General features: G+C 44.4%; 1 protein-coding gene across 4 annotated transcripts in view; it reads right to left on the bottom strand.

Annotated features, from left to right (window-relative positions):
- SRGAP2 (SLIT-ROBO Rho GTPase activating protein 2) overlaps positions 1-15,044 on the bottom strand; it is a 238,064-nt gene that overhangs the window by 29,934 nt on the left and 193,086 nt on the right. For all 4 annotated transcript variants that reach the window (XM_079929684.1, XM_079929686.1, XM_079929685.1 and 1 more), the window contains exons 12-15: positions 14,706-14,733; positions 12,796-12,820; positions 7,349-7,409; positions 388-465 (exon numbers count right to left, since the gene is read on the bottom strand). In XM_079929684.1, coding sequence (XP_079785810.1) covers positions 388-465; positions 7,349-7,409; positions 12,796-12,820; positions 14,706-14,733 — 192 coding nt within the window. The remainder of the gene's footprint in view (positions 1-387; positions 466-7,348; positions 7,410-12,795; positions 12,821-14,705; positions 14,734-15,044) is intronic.

Here is a 15,044-nt window from a genome sequence, read left to right as displayed (position 1 = left end):
ATTGCCAAAGCTTGTCCATTACCTTAATAGCCCACAAGATAATAAATGGGCTAAGATGAACAGGTGCATTCGCTCTGCCACCAAGGGTTCTGGATACAGCCATAAACTGCCCAGATATCATAGTTAACTTCTTGGGTTTGGGTAGATCATCTGGAGGAGAGGGGCAGGATGAATGGGGCTGAGAAGGAGGAAACTGGGATGTACCCTGGCACCTCCCTGCATCTCTGGGTAGGGGTGGGGGGATGTCTACAAGACAGAAGGTGCTGGGCTGAAGACGGAGGCAAACTGGCTTGCTAACCTCTGGGTACCTCTCAGAGAGAAAGCGCGGAGCTAGTATCCTGGGGGGCTGGCAAACATTTGGTCTTATCTTTCAGGCTGTTTCCTCACCTCTCTCAAAGGCGTTTTTGATGTCATTCACTTCCACCTGCGATCCTGACACTCGGAAGATTCCCTCATGCTGTAGTCCTAGGAAGACAGGGAAAAGTGATCAAGGAGACAAAAAAGCAAATCCACCACCATGGCTCCAAGCCTAGTTGAGTGTCTGTCTCCCTCAGCCAGTGTGTATTTAAGCATCCTGTCTCTCTTCTTCAGGCCAGAGGAGGAAGTCTATACAAGGATGGTGGAAAAGTCGCTGGAATGAATATGAGGCATTGGCCTAAAGAAAGCACCGAGTCAGAGACTTAAGGGAAGAGATGTCTACACCATTTCTGATTCTGACAGAGTCTATGAGGCAGGCTCCTTCTCCAGCCTTTGCTTCTCTGTCCCCAGCTACAAAGTAGGGAAGTGATTCCTGGCACCTGCTTATCCCTAAGGGTCAGGGATGAGATTTGGGGGCATGGCAGGCAAGCCATTACACACCACCAGAGTTTCATAGGGTCTGAGATCATACTTAGTGCTTTAGCTGTTCTAACACTGTTCGGCTGTTCTAGAGGACAATGCTTTCACTACTTATGAAAAAGGGAGGACATAAATTGGTACAACCACTATGGAGAACAGTACGGAGGTTCCTTAAAAAACTAAAAATAAAATTACCATATGATCCAGCAATCCCACTCCTGGGCATATATCTGGAGAAAGCCATAATTCGAGAAGAGGCATGCACCCCAATGTTCATTGCAGCATTATTTACAACAGTGGTCCCCAACCTCTTTGGCACCAGGGACCAGTTTTGTGGAAGACAATTTTTCCATGGATGGTGGGTGGGGGTGGGCAGAATGGTTCAGGCGGTAATGCGAGCGATGGGGAGCAATGGGGAGCGGCAGATGAAGCTTCGCTTGCTCGCCCGCCGCTCACCTCCTGCTGTGCGGCCCAGTTCCTAACAGGCCGTGGACTGGTACATTGTAAATCAACTATATTCCAATGTAAAATTAAAAAAAAAAAAAGAGAAAGAAAGAAAAAGGGAGGACATGAAAAGACAAGTGATCAGTCAACAGACAGCATTGCAGGCACTGTGCCAGCCACTGGTCCTTGACTGCAGTTTGACTCTAAAGGCAACATGCCTCAATGCCACACTAGAATAATGTGCATGAAAACGATGTCTTTTTGAAGTTTGTTAGGGTAAAAATAATAACAGAAAGTTAATGCATGTGTGGTGATTGCTTCTGTGCTTATAGCCACATAAAGCAGGGGTTACCAGCAAGCCCATTTTCTAGGTGAGGGGATTGATAAGGGATGACCAGCATTAGGTTATACAGGTGATAAGAACCAGATCCAGGGGCCCAGGCCTTCTGACTGCAATCATGTACTCCTTCCTCAATGCCAGGCTTGTGAGTCCTATTGGAGGGAAAGCGCAGAGGGTGGGGGATCCCATTTGTCAGCCTGACGGTGGATACGGCTCACAGAGAGCACCCCACATGCAACTCAGAACTGGGGAGGGATCCAGGAAGCATGAGCCCAGGGGCTGGACTGAGCTAGCATCTTTTATCATATCAGGCCTGTCCAGTTTTTCTCAAGAGCACCGTGGCTCAAACTTGGGCATTTTGTCAAAGTCCCTCTGTTACAGCACGATCCATCAACATTTTTGAATCTCAAACAAATTTCTTCTTTGGAAAACAAAACAGAATAATGCTACATTTTGTCCACTGTTTTAGGACTCCCCTCTTGATGGGGGTCGTGTGGTGGTGGTGACTGGATTCTACCAGCTAGACCTTTGCAGTAAACCACACAGGCCAGGACTGAATCCCGAATCCAACTGTAGCAATAGTAAGAAGTAAGCGGGGATTTAATTACCTGGCTTGTAATAGGGCTTAAGTTGTCTGTTCCTCTAGGGGAATCTCCAGAATATCCCTCACAGAATGGCAGGCAATGTTAAGACCCCAATGTAACTACCATATTAGTCACCAATGGGGTGTAACAGCCAGGTAATGCCGTATAAACAAAGAATGTAAACAGCAGGTTTCTCACAGAAACAGTCACCTACTCAGCGACTCGTCGGAAACACAGTATAATATAAGGAACTGTCATCTCAGGGACCAGGCTACTCAGCCTCATGCGTGCAGCCAACAGTTTGCTGAGAGAGGATCATCTCAGTACTTTTTGGTAGATTAGACATCAAGGACAAGCCAATTTGGCCCACGGGCCCAGAACAAGAAGAAATCAGAGGAGAGCTTATTGGAAACCAGGCAGCAGGCCTGAGGCACACCGAGGTCCCTTTCTGTCTGGTTTCCATTTCCCCTCGAGAACCGAAGCTTTAGAAGGGCCAACATGTGCTCTTGCTCAACAGATAGAATCTTTAGAGTGTCTAATCTGATGATTCTGAAAGTAGGAACATTAATAAATGGTCGGTTTCCAGAAAGTGAAGGAGAAAAGCACTTGGTTTTTTATTATAACGCAGGTAAGGCCTCACATAACCAAGCTGACACGTGCATGACCTTTCTCATTTTTCCTTAGTGCTCACTAACATAAAAATATAAAGCCAGTCAGACTTGGGCAAGTTATTTGGAAACGGCACAAAACTGTCCATTTTGCGCTGGATCCAGCTGTTGCCCAGAGTTGCTCTGCTAGAGAAGTCTTGAAATGATTGCCACACCACCACCTCTTGCTCACGTGTCTCTGCTCCCTTCCTCATGGAAATGGTGGGGTTTTTCCATCCTGATTGAGTCTCAGTTGTTCCTCACATCCCTTCTCTTCATTTAAGTCTTCCTGGATCACCCGGACCCACCATTTACACGTGAGCCTCAGCTTTCTCATCTATATAATGGGGACTAGAACATCTACCTCCAAGGGAACATGAAGATAGTAATGATGTGCAAATTTTGGCAGTTGGTAGGCCACAGATGTTTTGGGAGCTGACAAAATTTATGGACCCTATCCCCATGAAATGCACATATACAAACATTTTATCCACCATCTTTAGGGAGTTCAGGAATACCTTAAGTCCCTATCTGGGGGAAAAAATTCAATTTGCTGAACAATTTTTTTTTTTGGACATACCACACGGCTTTCGGGATCTTAGTTCCCTGACCAGGGATTGGACCTCTGCCCGCTGTCGTGGAAGCATGGAGTCCTAACCACTGGACACCAGGGGATTCCCTGAACAAATATTTTTTGAACAGCTACTACAGACTAAGGTTTTTTTTCTTCTTTAAATCAACAATATATTTATTTGCTTCATCTTATAATATTTACACATAAAATGGCTTCAGAATTGCTGGCTCACCACCCTGTGATAAAAACAATTATCGACTACTGTGCATTATTTTACAGTTCTTTTTGTTGTTAGACTTATAGTATATAATCAAGATACTGTTTTTCAAAGAAACTTAGATTATTTTCTTCCTCATCTCCTCAGTGTGCCTACGTTATTCGTCTGTAATACAGTTAGGTTTATTTGTTACCTTTTGTATTCCATTTGGAGTTTTACCCACATCTTTGTTTTATATATTTGTTTATTTATCTTTTGAGTACGGAAAACACCCATGTAGTTCTAAAAGTCAAAATTACACAAAAAGGAATACTCAGAGAAATGTCACTCTTCTCCCATTTCTCATTCCCCCATTCTTTTCACTTTTTTGACCCATTCATGTAAATAACCAGTCAAATATTAGTTTCTGGATTCATCCTTCCTGTATTTCTTCTTGCAGAAGTGACAAGTATGTATATTCTTATACCCTCTTCTTTCTTACATGAAAGGCAGCATGCTATAGATACTCTTTTGCCCTTTGCTTTTTTCCACTTGACAATATATCCTGGCAACCTCACCAGATCATTTCATGGACATCTTCCTCATTCCTTTTTGCAGCTGCATATTCTCCCACTGTGTGCATATACCATAGTTTATTCATCTATTCTTCCATGTATGGCATTTAGGTTGTTTTGTTTCTAATATTTTGCAATTACAAATGAGGCTGCAATAAATAACTTGTGCAAATGTACTTTCATATTTTGGAGGTGTATCTTCATGGTAAATTCCTAGAAGGACAGCTGGATCAGATTAGTGCATATGTAGTTTTGTTAGATGTTGCCAAATTCCCCTCCAAAAGGGTTGTATGGGTTTGCATTCCCATCAGCAATATGTGAGCATACCTGTTTCCCCAGAGCCTTACCACAGAAATATGCTAAGTTTTGGTCTCCTCATGTACTGTGCCTGTACAGGGGCAGGGACAGGTACATTCAAGCCACGATATCCAGAACGCATCCACTTCTCAACAACTCCACGGCTGACACCCTATGCCATGTCTTCCCTGGGCTACTGCAGCAGCCTCCTATTTCCTCCTATGGTCTTATCTCTACACAGCAGCCTGGAATCCTTTAGAAAGATCACTCCCTGTTCATAAATTCTCCAACAGCATCCCACTCGCTTAGAATAAAATCCAAACACCTACCTTAGTCGACAAAACTCTAAGAGTCTGGCCTCTGGCTTCATCTCCTGCCACTCTCTTCTCCACTCACTCTGCTCCAGCCGCACTGGCATCCTGCGTGCTGGTCCTTGCATATGCCAAGGATCTCTGCATGTGATGTTTTCTCTCCCCAGAACACTCTTCCCCAGATACCCATGTGGCTCACTCCCTGACTTCCTTCAGGATGGCAAATGTCACCTTCTTGGGTGACCTAAGAGTTTCCCTGAACAATCCACCTAGAACAGTATCCCCTCTCCATTCTCCATCTCCTCACCTTGCTTTATTTTTCTTCATGACACTCACCAACACCTGATATATATTAATTTGTTTATCAACTGATCATCTATTTATTGGTCCTTTAGTAGAAAGTAAGGTTCATGAACACAGGAACTTTTTCTTGGTACACAATGCGCAATCAATATACACACAGACGGTCCTCAACTTACAATGGTTTGACTTAAGACTTTTCGACTTTACGATGGTACAAAAGCGATACACATTCAGTAGAATCTGTACTTGGAATTTTGATCTTTCCTGGGCTATTGATACGTGGTATAGTACTCTCTGTGACGCTGGGCAGCAGTCATGGGCTGCAGCTCCCAGCCAGCCATGCAGACACGAGGGTAAACAGATGATACACTTACAATCATTCTGTACCCAGATAACCACTCTGTTTTTCACTCAGTATTCAATAAATTACACGAGACATTCAACACTTTATTATAAAACTGGCTTTATGTTACATGATTTTACCCAACCGTAGGCTAATATATGTGTCCTAAGCACGTTTAAGGTAGGCTAGGCTAAGCTATACATGTTTGTGTATAAGACTTGCAGGTTAGGTGTATGAAATGCATTTTTGACTTTAGATATTTTCAACTTACGATGGGTTGATCGGGATATAACCCTATCATAGGAAGATGTGTGCTTGCTGAATGAATGAATGAACAGAATGTATGGATGAGAGAATCCGAGTTCAGACTCTCTTGTTCCTATTGTCCTTTAGGCACAGATAATTCTTCCTCCCCTGAACTCAGTTTGGACTTATCTTTGCCAACTGCTTGACTATTAATCATTACCATCTTGTGAAATTTCTTATACTGCTATTCCGAATTACTATAGCTTATCTCTTTTTATTTAACTTTTTACTTGCTTATTTATTTTCTCCCAACTGCGTCTTAAAACCAGGTAAAGACAGGGTTACCCCTGTTTTTGTTTTCCTATTTGGCAATGCATGGTGCTCAGCACCGATCAGGGGCTTGATAAATATTTACTGACTGTTCAATAGTGCTGTACAATGCTGTTACTTCTGGTGGATGGAGATACAATGAAAAATTTGTAGCTGATTGGAATGGCATAAGTTGTAAACATGCTAATGCAATTATTATTCCAAAAATAAACCCAAGCAATGCCCCAGTTTATTGGGAGGAAGGAGGAAGGGAGAGAACGGCTGCTTCTGAATTGAGACCAGTGATCATCTACATACCTCCTTAGCGCCAAGAAGGTCATTCTGTCACTTTTCTTATAACTAGGCAGGATAACATCTAAGAACAATTTCTGATGCCCAGTTCCTAGAAATCTTCATGGTGCTTACTCAGATATCTGTGTTTTCTAAACACTCTTACACTTGGAAGACTCAATACACCTCTTTCCCTAAATTCTGTTCAACCAGCCTAGGAGCTGGTGAGGAATGGATTTATGAGATTCAGCGTCATCCAAGCAGAAGACAGCGTGACTTAGTTGAGAAGGAGCCAGCCCTGCCAGACTCTCAAATGTTGGCTACAACCTTAAGAGTAGCTACCAACTGAGCTCTGGAGATGCCCTAAACAGTGAGACCAAACCAGAACAAAAACTGAATATTACCAGGAGTCAATGCAATATTGTAAAAGGAGCTTGTTTTCAAAGCAGTCTGCTGCAGAAAGCCAATGTGACAACAAAGGTCCAGGCTATGCAGTGGGAGATACCAACATGGGCAAAGACGGTGAGTAATGGTGAAACTAGCGTCACCACACTGGACCAGCTAGACTTACTCACATAACAGCTATAATTTAAAACACACTCTGTGGGCTTCCCTGGTGGCGCAGTGGTTGAGAGTCCGCCTGCGGTCCGGGAAGATCCCACATGCTGCGGAGCAGCTGGGCCCGTGAGCCATGGCTGCTAAGCCTGCGCGTCTGGAGCCTGTGCTCCGCAACAGGAGAGGCCACAACAGCGAGAGGCCCGTGTACCGCAAAAGACAAACAAACAAACAAACAAAAAACTCACTCTAAGCTAGAAAAGGGAGTGTGGCAAGTGGCTCAGGCACCTGGGGGTCAAAAATACATGATATTTTTCTCTCAATGTCTAGGTGTGGCCATTCTGAGGTAGCAAACATTATGTGAACAAATAAGATTTTATTCCTCTTTGGAGAATGTCAGGATGGGAAGTCAATCTCTATTCTTACTCTATAAAGAATTCCTGGAAGTTCTTCCCAGTTCTTGCACAAATATGGGCAAGGCTGTAATCCTGCTTACCGTGTCTGCTGATAAACCGGATACAGCTTTCTACCACCAAAGGAATTGCCTGGCTGGAATCCTAAAAAGCCAAAGAAACACAACATTAGAATCTTCAAAGAGAGACAGCCCAGGGTCAGAGAAAATGAGCCAAAACCACGTGGAACTTGTCTCAGCTGGATCAGTGGCTGGTCCACAAGAAGCATCCAGCCTGGCCTCCACGCTCTAAAGCACATGCACAACCATCTACTTGGAATGCCTCATACCAACGTCTTAAATTCAGTGCGTCCTATATGAAACTGATCATTTTTATCCCACGGTCTCCCCCCCGCCGCAGCCATACAATCAATCAATACATACATATATTCTGTCAAGTTTGCCTTCTAAATCCATTTATTTCTCTCCATCTCTACTGCCACCAACCCAGTCCAATCCACCAGTATCTCCATTCCCATCCCTGTCGTCCTCCAAACCAGTTTTTTTCTTCCCTCATATTGGTTAGGTGATCTTTAAAAGTGCACATTCCATCGTTTACTCTCCAGGCTAAACTCTTTCAAGGACTCCTCGTTACTTTCTGTACGCAGCCTTGCGTGTCTGGGGTCCTGTCTTAGCCTCCAGTTTTGTCTCCTTCTGCTCCTCAGTAAGTCCTCCTTTGCTCATGGCTTTGCGTGAGCTGCTGGAATGCTCCCCTCACCCTGGACCCCCACCCCCAGGGATGCTTTCCCAGACTCCCCAGATGAGATCAGAACCCCTGTCTACGGGGTCTCAGCACCTTGTACTTGGCCTTCACAGCCTGACTGTGACTTAATTGTGTGGGTATGCATATTTGTTTGCATTTGTCACCATTGGAGCTCGAGTTCCACAGGGCAGATCCTATGTTAATTCTTGGTGTCCATCTCTGGCCATGATGCTCTCACATAGCAGGTGCTCAATTAATATCAGTGGAAGGTAGCAGAATGAATCAATGGGAGCAGCAGAGAGGGGGTTTGTTTGGCATAAAAGGCAAGAAAGAAAAAAACCTAACTCTTGGAAATAGTGGAAACTAATTGGTACTAACTTAAGCAGCAGGCCTCCCAGATATCAATCTTTGCTCTGCCATTTTTGCTCTACAATCCTGCCATTTATTTAACTTCTTTTGGCCTTAATTTGGTATGTACTAACTGGGGAGGGGGATTGGTGGTGAGGAGAGTAACAGTTCCTATTGGCACATGAACACACTGCTTACCATTTACAAAAGAATTTATAGAGGTGTTGGGTCATATATTAAGTGCTTTAGATGGATTGGTCCTGGTAACAACCCTATGGGATGTGTATTATTATTATCCTCATTTGACAAGTGAGGAAATGAAGGCTTAGCAAGGTGAAATAGCTGCTTATGGTGACCCAGCTGCTAAGTAGAAGAGCCAGGATTCAAAACCAGGCAGTCTCCCCCTGAGACTGAGCATCTCACTGCCACCCATACTGCGTCCTAGGAGCTTGGCAAACATAGTCAGGTGTGAATACCAAATATTACTGAAAACCAGTAGGGTTTTCTAGTGCATCTAAACGCACAACCACTCAGTTACAGGGAAGGAAGGGACCAGGCAGAGTGACCTTAGTCCTAGTTAGAAAGGGCTTTAGATGTTCAGGACAGAGACTGGGCTCTCCAGTAGGATGGGTCCTGTGGCTTCTGCTCATTTCACAGGTTGGTTTGTGCCTCTCCCCCGGCTCTAAATTTTCAACTGTAGCTGGCGGTTTGGCCACTAATAGGGAAGCAGCTGGGTCCCATGAAGATGCCAGGCTGAGAGAAGAGCTGGCGTGGCCTCCAGCTCCTGAGCTTGCTGGAAAGCCAGGATGCTGCCAGAGGACGTACTGTGTACCAAAGTGCAGCTGGAGTCAGGAGGGTCTCAGAGACCCAAATGCTCGTCTCATGACCCCCAGACCCGTCTGCTTCCTCCAGCTCTCCAGCTTCAGTAGCCAGTGTCTGCCTTCTTGTTGCCATCAGTAAATTCTACCAGTCAGTCTAGGCTGGTCTCAGAGGAAGAATCTTTTTCAGCTCTTCCTTACATTAATGAAGAAACTGGGTTCCACTATAAAAAAAAACCCCAAACTTAATTTTTTGGAGGTTTTTTTATGTTTACAAACATTGTTATTATACTTTTCATTTACAAACAGTAGTAGCAGTGATAATGAGGACAGTGATATGAGGGTTTGTAAAGTTTTTCTGGTCCTAAGACCCAGAGGGAAGCAGGTTGGGAAGCTCACAGGTTATGGTTTCAATAAGTTACGTGAGTGCAAAATTCTGCCTCAACTTGTGGTAAAAGGAATATCAATGATAGCTAAAGGGAAGCATGCAGGGTTGCAGAAAGTAAAGCATCAAAGACATTAACCTGCATGTTCATGGTTACCAGAAGTGGCCCAGAGGATAATCTGTGGCAGACAAGAGTGGGCCAGAGATGACCTGTCCTACTGCAGAGGAGTATTTTCCTAGTCCCCAATGCTCCAGTGGAGCTTAAGTCAGAGTCCAGTGAAAACAAAGGACAAAGGACATTACAAGGACAAAAAGTCATGAGGGCTCTGACTCTCTCCTTGTAATGTTTCATGAGGGCTCTGACTCTCTCCTTGTAATGTTTCTGAGCTCCGAGTGAATCCATTTCCCCAGGACATGCCCTGGTGAAGACCCTCACTTCACCATAGATCTTGCATACAACTGACCGAGCAGTGTCTATGTGTGTTCTTATTCAGTGTCTGTCTCTCCCTTTCTTCCTCTCTCCTTCCCTCCTCCAGTGTTAGAATCCATGTCAGTTTAATTCTTTTGTTCATAATATTTTTGGTCATTTAACCCCAGGGTTGGAAGGGCCCTTGAAGGACGATCGAGTCAAATCCCCATTCAATCAGATTAAAGGAACTTTAAACCAAAAGTGGAGGGAGAAAAGTAGCAGACATAACTTGGAAGAGATAGTACAGCAGGGGTCCAGTGATTTGCAGCGGAAAGCAATCAAGAAGGTGGCTAGATAATGTCTAAATATGCCATTGTTTGGCAGAATTTCTCACACATGAGAGAGTTAGGATTTTTGCCAGGTACTGATCTTTGTTACATTTGTTAGGTTTACGTTTTCACCAGGGAGAAAATACAAGTCTTGACCCCTGATTAGATGTGGGTAATAAGGAAAACAGAGGCATCAAAGATAAGATGTGGGGCTTCAGGGATTGTGAAGAATAGAGGGTCTCCATAAGAGTCGAGAAGTAAGGGGAGGTGCTAAGGAACCGAAAACGTGGTGGGAAGGTGAGGAGATGGATGCTGAGGGTAGGAGTTGCCACCGCAACTCTTGAGCATCAACGTCCCGCCCATCAGTTAGGAGTTAGATCCAAAGACTCAGAACGACAACGTTACAGAACAAGTGGACGCTTTGGGAAGGAGAGAAAAGAGACAGAATCATCCAAGGCAACGCAAGTGACAAGGGAAAGAATATGGAGGGAAGTCAAAAGAGGACCAAGCCTTGGGGAAATGCTTACATTTCGAGGAACAGAGAAAGATGGGCCAGCAAAGAAGATACGGAAGTAATAGGAATGAGAAAATTCTGGGCTTGACGGGAGCAGGCAATGCTTGGAAGCAGCAGTTGAGGCATCTCTTTTTGAAGGACAGTCAGATGGTCTGAACCTAGGCTTTGCTAGGGTCAAAAATGATTGGAACGCATTGGGTAGACTCAAAAGCAAAAGTTACACAGCTCTTCCTCTTGTTTGGCTGATTTGCCATAAACAACCAAACAAATTTTATTTCCTGGTTATGTATACGTGATTACTCCTCTTCCAAATTACTCACTATTTACCTTTCTGACTATCTTAGAAAAACTCTTCACTGATCCACCATTAGATCTGAGCTGCTGGAAAAAAAGTGAATGAAAATAAGGTCTTTACTTGATTGGGGTTTCTGGTGCATGCTGGAACTCTTACACAAATCTAGCACCTGGCAAATATGCTTTGCTTGCAACTGCCTAGGCACAGCAGGATGAAAACCAGATGGGAGCAGTTCTTTTCTGATTATGAGCCCAACCAGGGACACAGATCACCTGCCAAACCGTGGCCTTTGGCACTCCTGCAGCCAGAGTGGTCGCACCCAGGCTCCATCTATATGTAGGAGGCTCAATTTCAGCCCAGGAACTGAAAGGAACAAACTTCAAGGTCAATCCTGTTCTTATTTTCGAAGGGGGGTGGGATAAAAAACATTGCTCCCTCTTTAAGATATCCACCTATTAATTTTAAATGTAATAAATGATCCCGGGGAGGCACACCGTTCCTCTCTAGTTTTAACTGAAATTATGAAAGAAAGGGGAAGCAGAAACAAAGAAGAGGAATAGAGGAAAGAGAACTGCAATGACATCTTTATAATTTAAAAAATGTGTAATTGCATCTGATGGTGTTCTCATTAAAAGAAGATCCAAAATAGAGAAGGGAAAAAAATTAGTGACAGCAAAGCTAAGACAAGTGCGGGCTATGTTATCAATTTCCCCAGCTGGACTGCCCAGCCAGCTGAAGGAGTGAGATCAGCTGAAGACCCTGCAGGGGCTACCACCATCGCAGAAACCATGTGCCCTCTCCATTCCATTAACTCCCTGCGGCTACAGCCACTGTGAATTACCCAAAATGATTTTTTAAAGGCTGGATCAGCTTTCCCCTGAGTAGACACAAAGACATTTCTGAGCTCTCTCCACCCCCTCTCTGCTAACTGCCTGCTGCATAGCTGGTATGAGCTTAGGGGATACAAAACCATTTTAGTATTTGCCATAAAGTATAATTAGGAAGTCCAATTTGCAACTGCAAAAAAAAAAAGAAAAAAACCCATCAATTAATTTTTTTTAAACAAGCATAAGTGCTGTTTAGATTATCCACTGATGTGGACTGCCCATGCCGAGCTAAGATCCCTCCTAAGGTGGGTCATGAGAGCTGGTTGCTTACAGCTCAGTGTCAGATTTGAATACAACTCTGAAGATAATGCACATAATTGCAGAGCTCAATGTCTCTTGCTTATCATTCCTAGACCAGACTTATCTTTACATTTTTAGTATGTCTTAGAAATACATCTAAGATGACCATGCCACCAGAAACAAACAAAAACCTGCAAACTTGGTCTAGGTGATTAGATGCTGTGAGTTACTGTCATATTGGTATCCATGTATGAAGTGTGAGGCCTCTTTCACGGTCTCCTAGAGAAGTAGCACCAAAGATAGTTCTGGCACAGTCCGCCACAGTCAAACCAGACCACTAGCATGTAAGAGCATAAATGACTAGAGAGGAGAGGAACGAGTCCCTGCCCCCCTCACTAATTTGATGAAGTTGCCGTAATATTAAACATACTATGACTAAATGGTACATTCCAAATGTAAGCATGAAGTCAGAAAAGTGTCTGTCCCATCCACACTGGAGTTCCATAAATATCTGGGATCTAACCATTTCACGCCAGACAAGCCTGCCTCTTGCTGGGCCCTTACCTGTTTCCTCACAGTTGAGCTACGCCTGTGGTTGAATCCAGCAACAGGGAGGGAAAAGAGAAAATGAGATTAAAAACAATCTGTGAGGTAGTTAATGAAACAAACCACATTAATCAGCTCAGTCCCAGAAGTGGCTAAGAGACTTGATAAGTTACCTTCCAAATGAAGCCCAATAAAGCGCTTTTCACAAAAGCTTAGAGGTCTCTGGTTTTAATGTCTGCCACCATTCAAAAGTAGAATAGGAGGGAATTGGTTCAATTTGCAGTAAAATATATATAGGTCAGACAACAGGAAGATTTCTCCATTTGCAAGGAGACACTAGTAAACACCAAACGAAGCTATGGTTTTCTTTCTCTTGGAAATAAATCCTTAGGGAAAAGATAAGGAGCGATTTTCCCGGAATTTAGACAGTAGAGTGTCCAGACTGGAAGGAACCTTGGCAATTCCATAGGTCAATGCTTTTCAAGCTGTGTTTAGCCTTGGAAGCTTTTTCTCCAAGGGAATCTGACTCAGACAATAATACCCAAGCAAGGAGAGCAGTGATGTCTCTTTGAGTGAGGGAAGGAGGTAGGGACCAGAGCCCAGCTGCTGGGCACCTTCTGCCACTTCCACTAGGCTCTTCTTAAGAACCTCTTTGGAATCCTAGAGCTCCTTGGATCTAGGTGATTGCTCTGTCTTGTCTTTTTTTTGGCCACGTTGCACAGCTTGTGGGATCTTAGTTCCCCTCACAGCGACTGAACTCATGCCCCCTCCAGTGGAAGCATGGAGTCTTAACCACTGGACTGCCAGGGAAGTCCCTCTCTATCTTGTCTTATGGATGAGGAAACTGGAGTTCAGAGAGGGAAAAGAGCAGCCCAAGGTCACACGGTGAATAACACAGCATAAGGGAATTCAGCTCAGCTCTTTTCACCTCCATAGAGCCTTCTGCATTTATGGCACTTTAGGTGAAATTACACTAAGACTTTAGCACCAGGAAGGTATATTCTACAGAATTCCATTATCCTGGTTCCCTCCAGTCAACAAGACTAGTATATTAATGGGATCTTTATTGTGATCCACAATGACAAAACGATGAAAGCCAAATGAAGCTATTTTTAAGTAATGAGCCTATAATTGTAAATGGCCTCATGACTATTGTGTGTGTGTGTCGCCAGATATACGTGGTTTATATAATGGGCTAACGCAGGGTCTCTAAGGAGTCCGGCCCGTTAAAGCTCTTTCCCCAGTTAAATCAGCACATTTTTAGGCATCTGAGAACCCTCGGCTGAATGAATGCCTTGCTCGCCGCCAACTCACGAGTTTTCTCATAGCAGCTCCGTGACTGAGAGGGAAAATATTTGGCTGGGGTGGGGGAGGGCGGGGAAGGTGGGGAAAGATTGGGAGGGCTGCATACTTGTACATCAGGCGAGGATGTCTACCAATGCTGTTGGCAAGCAATGCAATGTAATATTTCATTATTAAGCGACACTCGCTAATTAGAGGCTGTCATCTTTTCCACGTATAAAAAAAATTTCAGGTCAAATGCTATCTTCTGATCCTCGTTCTCTAGGTCAGAGACCTCCCAAAACCCACATGTTGAAGTCTAAAAGCTAAGGTTAGGTTACCAGGATCCTCCAGCGTCGAACATTTCTTTTCCGTGCAACGCAGTGGTTTTGGGGGGGTCTCTGGGACTATTTTGGCAAACGGTAACTCTCTTCACTTAATTCTGCTCGGCAAATCCCATTTCCATTTGAGGCCAGATTGGGTCAGCAAGGTAAAGGGATGGAAGCCACCCCTGCCCTAGGCTACCCCTTTGCAAAGTCATCCAACACTTCTACAACTCAACTCCTTGGCTCTTTCCCAGGTTGGGATGGCTCTACCCCTCCGGCCTCTCTTCATCCCTTCCCAGGGCTGTCTCAGGCCACACCTACCTGGCCAGACTGCAATCTGTCCGCTGACCTGTTGGAAAGACAAAGGCAAAAAGCACATGTTGAAGCAGACGGGGTGAAAGGGGGAGACTTGCTCCCAGGAATGACTGTCTGCCCGGCTCCCCAGGGAGCCCCGAGGATCACGTGTGACTAGCTTTCCAGGCAAAAAAGAAGAGAGCACCCAGGTCCTCTTTCTGGGCCTCGTTTCTGATGCTTGTTCCCAGCCCAGGGCTGCTGGTATCCTGAAACCTTAGGATTGCCAACTCTGCTTCCCAGTGGGAAAACGGGTGGATGCGGGGGGAAAATAGCAAGGCAGAGCATATCTTAGAGAACAAATTATTA

The sequence above is a fragment of the Stenella coeruleoalba genome (genome assembly GCF_951394435.1).
Source record: "Stenella coeruleoalba genome assembly, chromosome: 1".
Classification (NCBI taxonomy): Eukaryota; Metazoa; Chordata; class Mammalia; order Artiodactyla; family Delphinidae; genus Stenella; species Stenella coeruleoalba.
Note: the sequence above shows the minus strand (reverse complement) of the source record. Positions and strands in the feature narration are given on the sequence as shown.